Source organism: Camelus bactrianus, chromosome 6 (assembly GCF_048773025.1).
Source record: "Camelus bactrianus isolate YW-2024 breed Bactrian camel chromosome 6, ASM4877302v1, whole genome shotgun sequence".
Classification (NCBI taxonomy): Eukaryota; Metazoa; Chordata; class Mammalia; order Artiodactyla; family Camelidae; genus Camelus; species Camelus bactrianus.
The window spans coordinates 14,118,679-14,138,804 of NC_133544.1; the positions used below are offsets into that span (position 1 = coordinate 14,118,679).

At 39.4% G+C, this 20,126-nt stretch overlaps 1 protein-coding gene across 2 annotated transcripts in view; it reads right to left on the minus strand.

Annotated features, from left to right (window-relative positions):
* The window catches only part of SPATA7 (spermatogenesis associated 7), a 32,620-nt gene extending 31,409 nt beyond the window's left edge, over positions 1 to 1,211 (minus strand). For both annotated transcript variants that reach the window (XM_010968672.3, XM_010968671.3), the window contains exon 1: positions 1,026 to 1,211. In XM_010968672.3, coding sequence (XP_010966974.1) covers positions 1,026 to 1,044 — 19 coding nt within the window. In that variant the 5' untranslated portion in view covers positions 1,045 to 1,211. The remainder of the gene's footprint in view (positions 1 to 1,025) is intronic.
* Positions 1,212 to 20,126: the final 18,915 nt, after the last annotated feature.

A 20,126-nucleotide genomic window follows, 5' to 3' on the forward strand; every position in this document is an offset into this window, starting at 1 on the left:
CAGTTTGCTGATCAACAAACAGTTATCTCCTACACTGAGAATAGCATTTATTTTGACCAGTGATTAAACAGTAAAGGCACACTCGTATTCAAAGCAAGACTTATCGCAAGGAAACATCTAGCAGCTTGGTTTAAAGGTACAGGTTAAAATACATTTAAAAAAATACACTGAACTGGGAGAAGAGGTCTGGAGATCGCCATGTCTGCCTTGCTCAGAAAGTATAAAGGTGCAACTTATTTGGATTGGGCTGACTCTGAGAGATTTACAGTTCTACGGCTCTAAATGTTCCAAAGTGATGTCCACTTTAACCCAGAGTATTCAGTCAAGAGCAGGTATACATAGTTATTATGGATTAATCCTTTGCTACTAAAACTGTAGCCAGCAACGCTTCATCGTTTGGAAGCTTATTAGAAATGCAAAATCTCAGCCCCCCCTCACACCTACTGAATCACAGCCTGCATTTTAACCCGATTCCTAGGGGATTCCTATTGACATTAAAGTTAAGAGAATCCCTGGGTTACTCACTAGTTTTGGAGGAGAGGACGGAGTTACAGTATGGAGGATTTTGTATTTACTGAGTACTTATAATGTGCCAGGGACTTTGTATGTATTATCTGCATTTAATCCTCAAGAACGCCAGGACATGGGTGTTTTAACCACCACGTTCAAGAGATGAGGAAACTGAGGGTCACATTTGAGGAGTTTGGCGCGGCTTGATTTGAAACCCAGGGAAGTCTGACTCCAAAGAAAAATCTGGTTCCTCTGTCACTGACCCCAAATTCAGGGGACAGGGCCTCCTGGAGTCAGGGCAACAAATTCTGAGCAGGAGGCAGAATTCAGTGAAATCCGCAAGCAGGGCTTCCTCCTGTGCGAGAGACCTGCGCAGCTCGGGGCAACACTCGTGCCAACACCGGCGACTAAGCAGGGGACCGGGAGTGCCCAGCGCGCGGCCTGGACTCGCGCTGCCCGGACCCGGACGCCAGACCAGCGCGCGATGGCGGTCGCTCGCGACAGCTGCCCTTTACCTCTCCGTCTGCCATCCATGCTTAGATCTTCTTGCAGCCGCCGTGAGGGCACGCTAGGTCCCCTTCGGTCCTTCCCGGGCCGGGCCAGCCCCCGCAGCAGAGGTTTGGCGAAGAGGAGCCGGCGGGGGGCGGCAGCGGCTGGATGCTGTAGCAGGGCCGGTTGCTAAGGGCGGGTTCCACGGCGCCTGGATTATGACGTCATGACGCAGGGACGTGTGCTTCCGCGGCCCCGCCCCCGTGGGTACCCGGAGATGGGAGGAGGGCAGTTGAGGATGGGAGTGTGGAGGAAGGCGGCGGGGAAGGCCCTTGTGCATCTGGGACCAGTCTTCCAGAGTCTTGTCAGGAGTCTAGTCACCGGCAACTGGCAGGATTTGTCGCTAAGGAAGAGCGGGGAGAGGTGGCGGTCTCATCTGGCATCCATGTCACCTGGCTCCCGGAAAAAAGTCAAACGCAAATGTTGGTTGAGGTCAGCGTAATATTTAACCAGTTTCAGAAAAATAATTAAATTTCAAAGCAGTCTGTGAACATTTGGATTAGTGAACATTCTGGGGATGGAGAACGTGTACATATTTATATCTTAATTCTTAGTGCCAATAATCAGTTGCCTGTGAATTCTTGGAGATGAGATCAGAATAAATCAGACGCTCCATTAACATTTTGGGCTGGATTCATAATTCTTTGTTGTGAGGAGGCTGTCGTGTGCATTGTAGGATGTTTAGCATCATCCCTGGCCTCTGCCTACTAGATGCCAGTAACAACTCACCCATTCCACCTCTGGTTGTGACAAAAATGTCTCCAGATGTTGCTAAATGTCCCCTGAGAGGCAAAATCAACCTCCACCCCCTAGCTGTAATGGAAGAAGTACTGGCTTTGGAGTCAGATATGTGGAACTTAATCGTGAGTTTTCTGCGACAATTGTTACCTAAACTTCTTGAATTAGTTTCTAAAACTTTGAGACTCAGGTCCCTCTTTTCTAAGATGTAAAAGATGCTACTAACTTTGTAGTTGCAGGGCTTAACATGTACAGTGCCTGGCAAAACAAGATATTCAGCAAATAGTAGTTTTCTCTCTTCTAAGACTTAGTTCTCAGAAGAACTGGGGTATCAGGGAATTCAGGTATAAGGGAATAAGCCAGGACCCCTATGAAGAGGAAAGGGGAATAAGCCAGAAATCTGGCTATTGTAACACTTGAACTTCTGATTCTCTAAGACTCTAGGGAAAGGAGGAAGTTAGATTAAAAATTTAAGGAATGTGGGACTGTATGTGATGACTCTGTGACCCCCTCCCCCCAACAAAGGTCATTTAGAAGGATACAGCGGCAGAATCAGATGTTACCCGGAGAACAAAAACTCTCTTGCCTACCTACTCACTAATGCTTGAAATCCCTAAGAACATGAAACCTTTTATTCCACTACTAGCACCTGGAAAATACCTTGCATATAATAGACCTCCAGTAAACATTTGTTAAACTGAATTAGAACTAAAGCATAAAGGGCAGACACCCTTGGGAAAGGCAATGCAGTGACTTGATTCACACAAAGGTGATACCAGCTCCTCTTATGAAGGTAGATTTGGGGAATTTTACTTTGAAATAGGAAAGGGGCACCATGATCGGGAGAGGACAACACTGCTTGGTATCCAACTTCAACAGAGGCCATCCTCATTTCATTATTTCTCTCCTGAATATTTTGTTCCAATTCTTTCAGGAAGTGCCCAATAGGGTTATTTTTTCCTCTGGTTTTAGCAATAAATATTATCATAGTGCAATTTAATTTGTCTTTGACCTTCACTCCACGTGTATAAACAAGAGAGAGATGGTTTCTCATTGCTCTTCCCAGGAGATAAACCATGATCACAGGCAGGTGGATGCAGCTAGTATGGGCTGATTGTAGAATTAGCACCAGGAACACCCACCAACTGCAGTGACCTTGGGGAGTAGACATTCCTGAAGACCTTTTGTTGAATTTTTAAACATAAATTTTTCATTGTTAAGAAATTATTCCAGTGGTATATTTTTGTTATTGATAACTAGAAACTTGTATATCTGGATTTTAGAAAGAAAAAAATTTCTCCTTTAATGAATTGGTATGTTTACTTTTCTTATTGGGCTTCTCTTTTTGTCTTAGCTTGTCAGATCAAAACTAAGATTTGTGCTGAGTTGCAGTAACTATTCATAGTCTATTTTTCTATTTATCTCTTTAATTCCCTTTATTAGGCAGGTGGCTTTTATTCTTCTACTCTTATTGAATGGTTTAATTGAACCTATTTTTTATTAGATGAGCTCGAAGCCCTTTGGAAATGGAGATACAAATAAACTATATATTATACATATCATAATATATAGCTTGATAATACAATATGTAGTTTATTTATTGTACTTGATCATATATTATTTTAAAACATTATATTATTACATATACATTTAACCTATATCTTTATAGGTTACCCTTAGTTTCATAATTCAGGTGATTCCTGGAATTTATATTTGTCTGCTTGGACATGCTCACACCATCAAAGAAAATTATCTAGTAAATGCAGTAAAAGCACCAGGAGGTAAAGGCCAAGATAATCTTTTCCGATTCAATGGCTGATTATGAACATATTTTCATCTTTAAAGCCTCTGAAGGACAATTAGGAAATATTTTTAAGGTATACCTGGCACAGAAGAATGAAAGAAACTGAATTAAATGATTCATTTGCCCTATGTGTTGTCCCCAGTCTCAAACAAAATTCCTTAGGTTTTTGTTTTTAATGTTGTATTTTATTTTTTTTAATTTTAATTTTTTGGGGGGAGTAATTAGATAGATAGATAGATAGATTGATTGATATATTTGTTTGTTTGTTTATTTATTTTTAACAAAAGTACTGGGGATTGAACCCAGGACCTCGTGCATGCTAAGCATGTACTCTACCACTGAACTATACCCTCTCCCAAATCCCGTAGGTTTTGATGATTGAAAAATGCTTGGAAATTTGAGCTATTGACTATTTCTTAGTCCTTCTCCAGTCAAAATACTGTAGCTATTTGTGCATCTGATAAGTAAATGAGAAAATGGAACTTTAGAGCTTGATGGTATGAGCATGTTATGAAATAATGGATTAATTTGCTGTTTGTCACTAGAGGGGGCTTTAGGAAAGTTTTAAGCTGCATCTCTGTGAACAAGACTGCCCCGCTGAGGTAATATTAACTTATAAATCTTACTCGAGGAGTGTAAGGAGTGAAAAGCATTTTGAAAAGTGAATCCAAGGTAGAGCTTCTCCAATTATAGTTGGTGATGTATACACCGAGTTCTTTCTCGAACACAGGAAGAAATTATTGTATTAGCTAGAGGCCCTTCATGAATAAAAACCTTCATCATTGTCAGCCTATAATTTGATTTTTTTTAAATGTATTATTGTTTTATTAATTTATTTTGGGCAGGAGAGGTACTTAGGTTTATTTATTTGTTATTTTTAGTTGAGGTACCAGGGAGTGAATCCAGGACTTCGTGCATGCTAAGCACATACTCCACCACTGAGCTATACCCTCCCCTGACTTTTCCTAATTTTATTATTAAGACTGGAGAGAACAGTAATGACCATAATTCTCTATAAAGCAACAAGTGCCTGCCTAGCAGATGGAAAAAGAATACAGACAGACAAAGAGCATGATAATAGGATAAACTGATCCCAAATGACCATTTTGAATTCTTGTAAGAAAAAGAACTCTGATATCTGAATGCAAATATCATCCTCAGGGTTGTAACACCACACAGAGTTCACTATACTTTTTAATATGCTCCATTCCACACTTCATTTTCATTTTTCCCACAGTTTAAAAGAGCACAAAATTATGCTCCTGGAGGTAGCTTAGTTGTTTTTCTGTTACTAAGAAAAGAATCACTCATACAGTGACCCTTTAGAAAGGCTGCCTGAATTGCAGTAACTGTCCTAGGCCTCTTTCTCTCCAGTTTCCCCCCTAGCTGTGTTCCTTAAATCTTTTCGCCCAATTAAAAGAACAAGTCTCTGTGAACAGAACTTAATCATTCTGTGGTTACTAGATAACCTTTCCCTATAGTTTAAGAAAAGCGTTTTGTCTTTTTTTCCCCTGCCAGTCAGTTGCCACAATGTATCAGGGATGATGCTCGGCCTAAAGGTTTGATAATCTCCACCTAATGCATCCTCTGTTTACAAATGGCTTCACCATTCAAAAGACAGCAAAGCAAAAAACATAACCAAGCTATTAGTTTATTCTGGTAATATTCTTTTCACTTAAAAAAATAGCATCTGGAGTTTTAACAATTGTGGATTTCCGGGAAGTTGCAATAAAGCGCTTCGCCTATATGTGCATCTATGAATCACAAATGACCACATAAAATCAATGAAAAAAACAACAACTGAGTTTATAAGCCACCAATGAAAACCGTCTTTTGCTAATGCCCTACCTAGTTTTTCTAAGGGACTCAATCTCCACTCCAGACAAAACGAAGGACAAAAATGAAGGACACTAGGGAATATTACTTTTAGACTGCATTAATTATTTATAATATTTGAGCAAATAAGCTTAGACAATGGAGGTGGGGACGGGTTGCTGACCCCTCAGACATGCTCAGTTTCTGACTTGACTTGGCTGAAATATATTTTCTCTTCCCTTCTTGGAGCCTTTCCATTTTCTTGCCTGCAAACAATTGTTCAGTGTTCATTGTTTTTCATGTTTTTAAACAAAATCCAAATTGTCCAACAGTATGAAAATGTATAATGAAAACAACTTCTCATTATGTAACATTAAGTGTCCACTGAAGTTTATACCCACAGGCAACTTTGGACTAAAGAAGAATAGTGCGAGTCAAGAGGTGAATACAGGTGACCTCTCCCACAGTGAAGGCACAGTCTAGAAGCTCTGGTCGTGGGCTGGGCACAGAAAGACTTCCTCTGTGTCCTTTATAACATGCGGAGTAGATGCTTATGTAAGATAAACAGACAAAAAAGGTAGAATAAATTATGCTCTGAGCCTCCTTAATTTACTTTTTAACAAGGCTGGCAGTAAGCAAATATTTTCCCTTGTACATCAGAGAATTTGGGGTCTAGAAGAATGCCGGTGATCACTAAACCAAAACCCTCACCTTGCAGAAAAGACTACTGGAGCCTGGAGCACGTAATTAGTCCATACAGTTTAGCTTTCTGATTCTTGATTTAGTGCTCATTCCACTAAGTCAGGAAACAGGCAGTGAGACAATTATCTCAGTGACATTTCATTATGTATGTTTGCTCTCTTATGCATATACTACCTGAAATAATGAAAAAATTATTTGAATGTGCAATCATGAACACATACAATGGAAAAGGTAAATGAGAATTTGCTTAAGTCCTTTGTCTTAGGCAAACCTGTATTTAAGCTGTCTGAGATAAAAACAAATGTGTATATTTTAAAGTCATAAATTTTTCTAAAAGACCAACATATATTCTTCTTCCAAAATGAAAGTGACACCAGTTGAGTCCAGTGTTTTTCCTACCCTAGAGATGATTACTTTACCATAATCCAAGTAATCTTCCACATTGAGTTTGGGGACATTTTTCACTGGAGAATTACCGCTTAGAAAGGGCATCTCTTTTTCAAGGATGGCAGAAAAGAACAACATTCATGACTCCTTGTAAACTAAAAACTGCCACGTGTTATTTCAACTAATATTAATGAGCACCTAAAATACGCAAGGCCCAAACTGTTGAGCTCACATTTCTTCCTCAGAGCCTGCAGGACACAGCCTGAACTTCTCTAGTTCTTTCACAACCCCTTCAATGATCCTCTGGGTTTTACCTGCTTTGAATAGAATCCCTGAAAGCTGGACGTCTACAGGAATGTTGTAAAGTCATTCAGTGTGTGTCGGAATCTACTTACCTTTGAATCGTGGCTCTGTTCTTCCTTATCTCTGTGACCTTGGTCAAGGACTGCATTTTTCATCTGAAAAATATTAACAATAATAGTGTCTGCTTCATGTGATTGTTGTGAGAGGTAATGGAATAGCTTCCCACAGTGCCTGGCTGCCGTAATCTAGGTTTCCCCAGAAGCAGACCCTGAGGCAGGTATTCAAGTACAAGTGGTTTATTTAGGAGGTCATCCAGTAAAGACCAGTGGTGGGGGTAGGGGAGTGGGTACATGACTGAGAAGGGAAGGAAGCCATAAAAAGATGCTATCAAGCAAGTGGACAACTGGAGCTCAATCCCTCCAGGGAACTCTGGGAAACAGTACAGAACACCTCAGAGTTATCCTCCCCAAAAGTGGGGGAGCTGGGGTATTTATCGACCACCTACTGTCAGTCTTTGTCTAAGGGCTACTGGGGGTAGCTGGTTAATTCCCCATGGCCAGGTAAAGTGGGGTTTCAGTGTTCAGAGAGAGCTCTAGGCATTAGGGTGCAGGTGCTGACTGTTGCAGTTAGGGCCAGAAAGTGGCAGGAGCTGGATACTGCCAGTAGCCATTCAACGCACACTCTTTGTATTTTTAAATGTTATTATTATTGACTTATTATGTTCTTTTCAGATTAAATATGCACAGCACAAAGAAGGCATTTGTTAAGAACACCTATTATTTTTGTCTGCACAGCATCCTTTCCCTTTTCTTCCTGTGGGAGATACATCCATTATCCTTTGGGTAATACGGTCTTGATCTTCTCTCCTGCCCCTCGTTATCACAGGAAGGGGGGACGTGACCCTGGCCTGGCCGGAATATGTCCAGCCAGCTAGCTTCAGGGATTGATTCAAAGGTGGGTGCAGAGCCCTGGTCAGTATCCTGTCAGTGTCTGGGCTGGGACTTAGCTGCTACAGCTTTTGGTATTGATTCTTTCTGCTGGGTCTGTGAAGCTGGGAGATGGAGTTCTGGGTTGCTGACAGCCATGTTGTTTCCTTTGGAAAATGTATGTCCAACAGAGAAGGAGAGGAGGGGGTGGGGGGGTGGGGAAAGTGTGAAGACATTATTTGAGCGCCCAAATACAACTCTGGTTGAAGTATTTGAACTGGGTCTCCCAGTTATATGAGCCAATAAATTACTTGCTTTCACTTGCAATGCGTGAGTCCTAATGGAGCATTTAATACATATTTGTAGCATTTCATGCTCTAAAATACCAGGACTTATCTTTTTTTTTTAACATTTTTTTATTGATTTATAATCATTTTACAATGTTGTGTCAAATTCCAGTGTAGAGCACAATTTTTCAGTTATACATGAATATGGATATATTCATTGTCACATTTTTTTCTCTGCGAGCTACAATAAGATCTTTTATATATTTCCCTGTGCTATACAGTATAATCTTGTTGATCTATTCTACACTTTTGAAATTCCAGTCTATCTCTTCCCACCCTCCGCCCCCTTGGCAACCGCAAGTATTATATTCTATGTCTGTGAGTCTATTCCTGTTTTGTATTTATGCTTTGTTTGGTTTTTTTTTTTAGATTCCACATATGAGCGATCTCATATGGTATTTTTCTTTCTCTTTCTGGCTTACTTCACTTAGAATGACATTCTCCAGGGACATCCATGTTGCTGCAAATGGCGTTATATTGTCGGTTTTTATGGCTGAATAGTATTCCATTGTATAAATATACCACTTCTTCTTCATCCAGTCATCTGTTGATGGACATTTAGGCTGTTTCCATGTCTTGGCTATTGTAAATAGTGCTGCTATGAACATTGGGGTGCAGGTGTCATCCTGAAGTAGGGTTCCTTCTGGATATATGCCCAGGAGCAGGATTCCTGGGTCATATGGTAAGTCTATTCCTAGTCTTTTGAGGAATCTCCATACTGTTTTCCACAGTGGCTGCACCAAACTGCATTCCCACCAGCAGTGTAGGAGGGTTCCCTTTTCTCCACAGCCTCTTCAGCGTTTGTCATTTGTGGACTTTTGAATGATGGCCATTCTGACTGGTGTGAGGTGATACCTCATTGTAGTTTTGATTTGCATTTTTCTGATAACTAGTGATATTGAGCATTTTTTCATGTGCCTATTGATCATTTGTATTTCTTCCTTGGAGAATTGCTTGTTTAGCAGGACTTATCTTTTAATACATCACCTTCAAGTGTAAATTCTCAAGTAGTTGTGAAAGCTGCTTAGTCAGATGTTGGAGGCAGGTGTGTACTGACTGTATCTTTATATTCCAGAATATCTTTCTCTCATTTGAGGTTTTGGCATTTCATGTGTTATTGCTCAGTCACAGCATTAAATAACTTTGAGTTGGCCCGTGAGAAAGTTATTTCATTCCTAAGGCCATCAGGGAAAAGGTGTCAGCTGAGACTAGTGTGCTTTTAGCACCTGTCACCTTCGCTAATCTCCCTTTCTAACAAAGATTGAAGCCCAAGCTCAGGCCATAGCATTTGAGGGTATCTGTTTTTGTCTTTGTTCTGCTTATTTATGGCACTTACTAATTCCTCCAATTACCATTGAGGTGTAGTTTTCTTTAAAAATGTTTAATTTAAAAAGTGAGTAAACTCAAAGGAAAACTGTAAAGTAAACAATAGTACAATGGTGTAACAATATGGCAAAAGTCATGTAAGTGGCATTTAGAAGACAGAAGTTGGGGAATCATTTGCTTATTATAGTACATCCCCTCTTCCACAGGGAAAAAAGAAAAACTAGATAAACAAGGATTCATTCAGATTTGCCTAGGCTGATTCTCTGATGTGATTTGGATTAAAGGACACAATTGGATTACTGGGGAGTTTCAGTTCATTTGGGGGTAAAAACACAGAAGACTTATTTTTCCCATTCTTTCTACCTGTGCTTAGATGAAGTCCTTTCTCCACTGGGTTGCAGGGGCTCTTAAAGGTACTTCAACCTGATTCTTTAGCTTTTTGTCTTTTTTCATAATTAAAAGCACCTTCATTTTTTAAGACTCAGTTCTGTTTTTTAAAAAATTGTAACCTTTTGTTGGATCTAAGGCTCTTCTCTTTCTCTCCCACAGCACGGGCGAGACTAGGGGGCTCCAGGGGTTGGTAATGGAGGTGGCATTTCAGCTTCTTTACACTCCCCTCTCCCTCCGTCCTTGCACTGGCTCCTTTGATGCTGAGGGGAGAGGGAAAAAAAAGACAGACCTAACTTCTTATTTGACTTGAAGTCTGTCTTTATCTCTGCCTGCATGGTTGACCCTGTCCTTCTAGCTCTTTGTCTAGGAGCTCAACACGAAGGAGTAGCTGCTCCAACATGTCCTTCTGATGGCATCTCAGTCCCAAGCAACTTCCTCAGATGTTGGTAATATGTTGCAATATCTGACTCCAAACATCACTGCCCCCTGCTTCAAGGCACCTGCCTGTTTGGCCCCTGCTTTAGCAATCCCAGCCAGACTGTAGACCTCAGACTCATGGATTTGCAGGTATGTGTGGGATCCTCTTTTGTATTTTGAGGGAACTAGAACTATGGGAGGGGTGCATGCCCCTCTCTGTCTGACTATCCTCCATCCTGCCTTGTCTCCTTAATTCATTCCCCTCTGCCTGGATCATGGCAGCAGGTGAGCAGATCCACTGGCTAGCAGAGACATTTATTCAGAGAGTGGAATCAGAATACCCCTTTCCATAGGCACCCATGAATCCACCAATCAGTGATTCTCTTGGCATTTGCTTCCCTCAGTTTCCAGGAGTGCGGGGCAGGGGGGAGACAGCTTTCCTTTTCCTGATGACAAAGAAGAGAGGCAGGAAATAACTTCTCCATCAGAGAAATGCCCTTCACCTAAAGGCGACTTCTTTTTTCTCCAATCAGCCTCATATTTTCCTGTCGGTGGGTATAGTATGCTGAATGCTGATCACTCAAAGATATCAGGTCCTAATCCCTGGATTCTATAAATGTTATTTTGTAAGGAAAAAGGGTCTTTGCAGAGAGGGTTAAATTAAAGATCTTGAGATGAGGAGATTATTTTGGATTATCAAAGTGGTCCCTAAATACAATCACAAGTGTCCTTATAGGAGGGAGGCAGAGAGAGACCACACAGATAGTATAAGAGAAGACGATCCAATATCTATTTTCTCTTTTCTAATAACAGCACTTCCAATTTTTAGTTAGGCCTTATGGAATCAAACTACATTTATCATCCTCCTCTGTGAGGAGGATTTACACATGACAAAATTCTGGTTAATGTGTAAAATAAGAGAGGTGTATGCAACATTAGAGAAGTGTTCTTAAAGCAGACAATGTGCCTTTCTTTTTCTTTTTTACTGGCTAGAATGTAGATGTGATGGCAGGACCTAGAGCAGCCATCTCAGACTATGAAATGGTCCTGGGAGCTAAGGCAATGCTCAGCATGGTAACAAGCTAGAAGGAGCATGAGTCCCTGACACCATGGAGTTTCATACCAATCCTGGAATAGATCCAGTAGACTCCAGTCCTGGAGGCAGACTCTCATAAAAGAAAAACTTCTGGGTTTTCTATTGCTCACTATTATACATAATCCTAGCCAAACATAATTAGAATTTTTGTAGACTTCAAACTACACTATGGAAATGGAATCTCCTAGAAAGTAAATTTATTGACCACTTGGAATCGTCAATCAATTCAAAATGCCTATATGGATTAGACTGAAATTATAACAATATTTTTACTGTTATATGTGGATATTTTCATTATTCTAATAGGAAAAATTTGAGAACTGACTTGAAAGAAACCAAACCCATAACAAAATTTTATATAAAAGATTGCCTTTTCCCCACTATATTCTCTGTTCTTGGCATTAACCAGAATAATTGTTTTAACAACTCTAAAGATTTGGCTTATGATAGCGTGGAAACATTACAGAGTGAAGACTTACGAGATCGGAATCCTTGTGCTGCATGGTCTTAACTAGTTGTGTGAACTTGAACAAGACACCTCTCCGAGCTTCAATTTCTTGATCTTTAAAATAAAAGAGTTAAAATGCAATGAATGTTGCTTCCAGTCCCTATTCTATGAAAAAGTGGGTATTTTTTTAAAGGTACCCTTTTCCTAGTGTTCTGACAAAGACCAAATCTCTCAAACTTTGGATTTATTTTAGGACCCATGCTATCAAGAGGCTTATGGAAGATGGCAGATTTAGTGTCAGTGATTTCACTGATATTTTGTTCTTAGAAAATTATTCATGGTCTTAAATCACGTTCAAAACCCAGATTGTTGACACTACCATTTTATAAAAATTGAGGAGTTTCAGAGTGAGGAAGTAAATCATTCTGCCTGGTGTCTTCTTAGCTGATTGGAGAGAGGCATCTTATGTTGAACCTAGACGAAATTGCTTTCTTTTACATGCTTATGTTAAATATGTTTTTACACATTTCTTATAATTCAGTGTCCATTAGTAGTTAGTGGTTACAATCTAAACCAGAGATCACAAAAGCCTCCAGGAAGTGGGCAGTTGTCATAAATATATGAGGACAATAGGTGCTTGGTCAATGATACGGCTGCCAGGTGTAACCACAGACCAGGTATTTTCCCTTTTCAACAGCAAACATAATCAAACACATCCCCAGGCTGCACATCACACATGAGCACCAATAGGTAACCCATGATCTTTAAGAGCTGGTGGCCAAACCTGGCTACTTATTAACAATCTCCTGGGGAGCTTTGGAAAAATAATGATGCCTGGACCTCCCCCAGAGTTATTCTGATTTAATTCAATTTGGGTTGGGCTTGGGCATTGGTTTTTTTTTTCACATCTCCTCTGGTGATTCGATTCTCACGTGCTTAGGGTTGAAAGCAGTGGGGAATATGCTGCTCTAAATTCTTTACACTACAATAACTACCGTCATGGAAAAATTGGAGAAATCCTAATAAAGTCTGTTGTTTAGCTATTTGTGCTGTCCCAGTGTTAATTTCCTAGTTTTGGCAATTATATGAATGTTGACATTAAGGGAAGTTGGATGGAGGGTAGATGGGAACTCTTGGCAACTTTTAAGTTCAAAATTATTTCAAAGTAAAAAGTTTTTAAAAACTTAACCATGTTTATCAGGTATTATCCTAGTTTAAAGATGAGTATACTGAGGCACAGATTGATTCATTTTCCATAAATCTAATAAGTTGTATATCTGGAATAGCAAATCATTTCTGTCCAACTCTAAAGCCTGTCTTCTTTCATTAGCCAACTATCTTTGAAGTCACATTTTCCCAAATAGTTTGTAAGCTCATTAAGAGATAAGACTGTATCTTTTTTTGTTTCTGTTTTAATTCCAAGGTAGAGATGAGGTTTGATGCCTTCGTATTCCCAGCACCTAGCAGAATGACTCCTGTAGGGATTGTGTCTGACACACATTTGTTGGTTAGGATAACATTTCTCTCCTCAGGAACGCATGTTCTTCATAGCATCTTTCCAAAGTCGTATTAACATGCTAGTGTGTAACAACCCAGCATGTTTCTCCCCAACATTCCCCAGCTCAGGGTCTGTTATTAGAGAGCAAGCAGAGGGGGAAGTCAAAGAAAAGGTGACCAGAAAAGAGGTCAAAGCAGGCACATTCAGAGTGAGCACTGTCTACTTCTCCCTGGGCTCTTGCGTGCTGCATTAGTCAAACAGGATAACTTCTGTGACAAAAGCCTCCCCTTCCCACCCACGTTTCAGGGGCCTGATATTTTCTTTTTTTGTAAGTGCCAGTTGACAGGGGTATTGGTCTTAGTCAGCTGATCTTCAAACAATCATTCAAGGATCTGGCTTACAGAGGCTCCGTCTTTCTTTCAACATGACTTCATGGCTACTTGGGCATGGCTCTCCAACTGGCAGATGAGAGAAGAGAGAGGAGAATTACCCCTGGAAATTTTTATGGGCCAGGTCCATAAGTGGCCCACGTCACTTCTGCTCATATTCCATTAGCTCTGTTCTCAAGGGAGGCTGGGCAGCAGAGTGTCTAAGTATGTGCACAGGAAGGAGAGATTATGGGTTTGGTTCTACACATGCATATTGATGTCTAAACAGGAAGTCATTTGTAGGGACAGGTTGAACTTCCAGAAATTATCATAACAGCAACGACTAAAAACAGAACGCATGACAGCCCATCACTCCTCCTCAGCATTAGTCAGAGAATCTCTCACCTCCTAGCTGTTGCTCTGCTGGGTCATCTTCTGCTTTGCCCTCCCCATGAGCAGTGATGACAACAATCGCCTGGGCATAAACGGACATAAAAGAGGACAAAGCCACCCTTGTTCCAATGAACCCCAGCTGTCAGGACACATCTCTAATACTGCAAGTGCTGATCCCAAGTGTTTCTTGGGAGTGATCTCTTTAAACCAAATCAAGCCAGAATGCACTTAACATTCACCACCATGTCCTGCTTTTATGTAGCTCTGTAGTAGGAGCTCTGTGGTGTTTTGCTAGACCCTTTATTGTTGAATAATAACACATTTGTTTGGGGGGAAAAGATGGCAAATTAGAAAGGAGAGCATGATGAGTCTATTGCAGCAAATGCAATGGGCACATTTTTTTTCCCTGGGAGTAGGTGTCATTGCAGCCCAAGTGTCCTTACCCTCAGCAGCTCGCTCTGCTATCAAGAGGCTAATCTCACAGTGAGGTAGGCCACCACTGAAGGCTTGTCACATCCAAGAGCCTGGAGAAAAATATAGGCATTGACCAAAATCAGCATTTCCTCAGCTTAACCAAAGCACATGGAATACTTAGTCATTGCTTGGAAATATGGCCCAGCTTTATACACTAGGTGAGGGTTAGGCGAACTTTACATTGGAAATGTGCATGTCTTTTTCCTGCTGTTTTTGGAGGATATTTAATCCGCAAAAACCATTGAATTGCAGCTTGTCACATATTTACACAAAACAAACCAAAAAGCTGTTTTGTACTATGTGAAATACGAAACATGCATTATGTGATTTCTTTGCAAGAATGGTAGTGAAGAGTCTGGCTCCTAGACCTTTGTGAATGCACACCAGCCACATCTGGACCTGTTGACCACAGGAAAAGGTAACCAATCAGAATTCAGTAACTTTTTGGTCCTGAGCCATTGCTCATACTGTATATCAGCTCTCAGAACAAGTAACTGGGAAGCTAGGATAGTGGGAGTTGAGATGAGCCATTTAAACACTGAACCATAGAAAATTTGAGTTACCCATGGCTAGCGATTGATAGCAATAATGATAATTATAATAATCTTGATAAAGCCAAAAGACACTCTAAAAATGTCAAAGGACTAGGGAGGAAATGTCAGAAGTATAAGATATACTAATTTAATCAGATTATATAGAAAGGTAAAGGCAGGACTTTGAGAGAGGACAACATGCCTCGCTTGTGCCCTGGAGCTGAATGCTGTTCTGTCTCTGGATCTCAGTCTGTTTCTCTGGGCTCACAGCTCCAAGCCTGGTCAGGCTGGGTAGGGAACTGGGGCTACCAGTTAAATGCTACAAACAATCTGAGACTAAGAGCTTTCTAGCTGCCAAGCCACTATCATATGGTACAGTGAGCAGGACCACCCCATCCACAATGAGAAAATTTGAATCCTCTTAGACAAGTAGTCAGGTGGATAGGGAAGAGCATGGACAATATTTATTGAGCATCTACTCTACATAAAGCTCCACTTTGAATGCTAAGGGGATGACACAAAGTGGTGATAAGGGTGGGTGGAGGAGGACAAGGGCTTGACTTAGGAATTAGAAAGTGTGACTTAGATTGTATTTATGTGAGTATGGTCTCTCCTGCAACTCCCACCCCTGCCTCAGAGTAGACTGTATATTCCTGAAGAACAGGAAACCCAATGAGATACAGATGATATCAGAAAAAAACCCCTCAACTTTCTAGTCAGATAACTTTCTCTGATTCTGTTCTTATTTAACCCCTTATGGAACCCCCATATTTTTCCTCCATAAAATGAGCATTAAAACGATGATCTCAAAAAGTTGTTTTCATACACGCATTAGACGCCCAAGGTTAGCTTCTCTCCCCCTGGGATCTTGCTTATAATGGATGCATGGTAGAGAAATGAATTGAGGACATTTTGTAGAACTGCAGAATGTTAAAACTGGAAGAGCCTTTTAAAATCATTTAGTTCAATTATCTCATTGAATTTAATTATAGTTCTCCTTTTCTTAGAGTTATGAATTGATGGGAGAAGAGCTGCTACCATTAAAACATAATGACATCTTGACTATTAGGTAGGAAAAGAAAAGAATGAGATATTTAATATTGGTGAGGGTGTAGAGAAACTTTACACTCATGCCTTGTTTATGTATACATTGGGTCAACTTTTCCAAGGTGCAGTCCTGATGACATGGATCAAATTTAAATATACATATGTATACATACATTTTGACTTAGCAAATTCACATCTGGAAATTTATCCTGTTGACATAATTGACCAATTGCACAAAGATCTGTATGTAAAAAGTCTTGATTGTAGTGTTATTCATAATAGAAAAATGCTGGACACACTTCTAATATTCTTAACTAGGGGATAGTTAAATTAATTTTGGTACATCTGTGTGGAAGAATATATAACAAATCTATATTAATTAGAATGGAAAGATCTTCACAGTGAGTAGAGTAGGAGAGCAGGTCACAAAACATGTAGAATACCACTTCATTTATATGCAATTATTAAGGTATGCATGTATTTATGCATAGAGGGATGCTGGAGGGGGTCACCACAATTTTAAACAATTACCTCTGGATGACTTGGGCTGATTTTTATCGTTTTCTTTATACCTTTCTAAAATGCATGGATTGTCTACTTGAGCTCGTATTGATTTTATTATCAGAAAAAAATCATAAAGCTATTTTCAATTTGAAACAAAAGTCAGAAAAATAAATATTCCTTTGTGTTTCACAATTTAACAGTGCTACTTGGTAGTGTTACCGAGCGGAGTCCAGTTTTATTTTTATTATTTAGCCTGACTGTCAACCAGTTGTTTACATGGTTATGACTGTAGGAAGTCCACACTCCAATCATTCTTCTCATTTTCTCCATCTCCTGTTTTGGAAGTTCTGAGTCTTACCATAGATCCTTTTTTTGAGATAAGGCAGTGAACAAATAAATAAGACTGTCTCTTCCTAATTTTAAAGCTCATACTGTCATAAATCCATTTTTCCCTAAATAAAAGCAGATGGTTGACCATAGTGTAAGTGTAAATCTGTATAGTGTAAGTCTGTCCTTAAATAACAACCAAACAAAACAGATTTCCTGTCTTGTGATTAAAGAATTTTAAGGACTACCGGGCAAGATGCAGGATGTGTACTGTGTACTGGTTGCCATGGTTTTGACTGAGGATGGGCTATTTAAGCCCATCCTTAATTTGGATAGACATAAGTCTCAGCTTTGTAGGGTTAAAAATGGTGTAAAGGCATGGCTATTTTTAGATTGAATGAGAGCCTGACTATAGTAACAGCTAAAAAAAGAGGGCCCTATCTTTAATTAACCCTTTGGCTACCAAACTAGGGAAAAAGAAATTAATTGGGTAGAATCTCTTTAGAAAATGACATGACAGAGAGAAAGCTGGTGTCTAATTATGTAGCATTTTTGAACTAACACTTTGATATTAAAAAAAAAACCCTGATATATACTTAAAAGGCCTGTTTTAAGCTTTAGAATCAGCTAGTCAGTTCCCATGGCAGCTTTACTCTGGACGGATTCTAGATTGTAACCAATTAAACATTTTTAGCAGCTAATTTCTTTTTCCATTTGCAAACAGCACTTTGGAGCAAACAGTGAACTCTTAATAGTTTATTCTTGGTTCTGTTATCCATATTATTTCATGTAGCATGATATGCATTATTTTAAAAAAATGTAGATGGTCTCTATAGCAAGAGCTTTAATACTGAAAATAAAGGAATGTATAAAGACTGGAAAAATGAGCATATACTATTTTCACCTCAAGATTTCCAACCCCTCTTTTTGGAAACTGCAGAGGCTCTCTGATGGACACCTGGTAGTTTGGAAAGCCCAACCAAACCAGAACCAGTAAACAAAAGTTCCAGTTCCAGTCCTGCCCCTAGTTGGCTCTGATATTTGGGGAAAATCACTTCATCAGCTTGAGCCCCAATTTCCTTGAAGTGTAAACTCTTCAGTTTTCTTGATGCTTGGACCAGATGAGTTGTCTAATTGGAAATCTTTATTATTTCTTATTTTAAAATCGTTGAATGCTTTCTTTAAATAAAATCCGTATGGTAGCCCATTGTGAAAACCAGAAAAGTGGAGTTCCACTTGTTAATGCTGGCCCAGGGTTGGGAGTGTCTTGAGTGTTTGTCTACTGGTCCTTCTCCAATCGATCCTTGGCCACTGTTGACATATTAAGTAGGAGCCCTCAGGGCTCCTTAGAGCACAATTTGAGAACCATTGATCCTCATATCAAAGATACATAAAAGATAAACTTTAATGTTATATTCAATTTTAAAAGTTAATCTATGGTTCTGAGAAACCTCAAAAGACAATACCATTTGGGGTGTAGCTCAAGTGATAGAGAGCATGCTTAGCATACAAGAGGTCCTGGGTTCAGTCCCCAGTGTCTCCTCTAAAAATAAAGAAATAAAAAACCTAATTACTTCCTCCTCCTCAAAAAAAAGATACGTAAATCACTGTTTAAAAACAATAGTGCTGTTAGAAGTTTTTAGAAGACTGGATTCTCCATATTACACCAATGAAAACAAAGCATGGCAATTTCCAAAAGATTGGAATTATTATTTTTAACATTATGGGTTAGAAACACTTTTACCTTGATTTTCCTGATATCTGTCCTTAAGGAACACTGATGTGAGTCCCCTCTCCGTTGCTTATTCGTTATAACTTACAAGAAACTGATTAACTGTTGATGCATCCCCCTTGCTGTTTTGTCTGTTTGTTTTGCTGGATAAATGTCTACACATTAACGCATCGTTTCATAATTTAAAAGTTTCTATATTCTTTTGGATTTTTCCTGGCTTTGCATAGTCCCAGAACTCCATTATTCTGAATAATAGAATGCTGCTCGTAGGGATAATTTGTCTATTCTCAATGTTAATCCAGCCTCTGTCTGTATGTACGGAGAACTCTTCTGCTTTTATTTACAGAGGAAGTTGCAACACTGAGAACTCTGGTTGGAGCAAAGACTTGTGGGCTCCTGTAGAGGAAGCTGGAGTTTGGGCTCCAAAATGATTTTTATTAAAACCTGACCATTTGTTCCTCTATATCTACTAGATACAGACTGCTACTGGGAAATAGCAATTGTATGAAGAAGGACAGCAAATCTGCTCAGAATTCATTATTTCAAAAAAGGTTTCAGGATCAATAATGAAGACTTTATCTGATTCTCACCTTGGTGTCTCTAATAGCTGTGATCTGCATAGGAATCAATTGTGGTATAATCTGCAGCTGGAAATCATGAATGCTTCTGGGTGCTGTGCTGCACAGATAAAACAAAGCTGAGTAAAAGTACTATGACTTAATAATGTGACCTCTACAAGGAAAAAATACTGCGCACACCCCCAGATGCTTAAAACTAACATTTATACCTACTTCCAAAACCACTCCACAAACTATTCATAGGGAAATCACATCAACCACCCACCACTTGTTAAAACAGAGCAAGTATTTTAACACTGGGAGGCAACTTATAAAAGGATTTGATAATGGAAGGAAATGATAGGCTAGAAATGACAGGCTGGAGACTTAAATGATTTTCCCTCTTTAAAAAATTTTTAACCATTAAAGTATAATATGTATTCAGAGAAATGCACATAAATGTCAGCTAGCTGAATTTTCACAAACTTAACACACTTGTGTAACTAGCACTCACATCAAGAGACAGAATATTACCAAAACCCCCTAAATCTTCCCGTCACTGTCTTCTGGTCCCTGGTATCTTGTCTTCTAATTGCAGAGAGTAGTTTAGTATGGTCTTAACTTGTATACAAATGGAATGATACAATATGTACTTTTTTGTGGCTGGTTTCTTTCATTTAACTTCACTGTAAGACTTATCCATGTTATTTGTTCATTCTGCTTCAGAGTGTTAAATTGTGCAACAATATGACAGTTTACTGATCCATTCCATTGTTGCTGGGCATTTTGGTAGTTTTTGGTTTTTAATTGCTAAAAATTGTGCTTCTAATGAACACTAGTTTTTTTTTTTTTAAGACTCATTACAACTTTATTGTGAAGAAAACTGTGGATAACAGAAATTAAATGATTTTTCTCAATGGGATACAAGTATATGA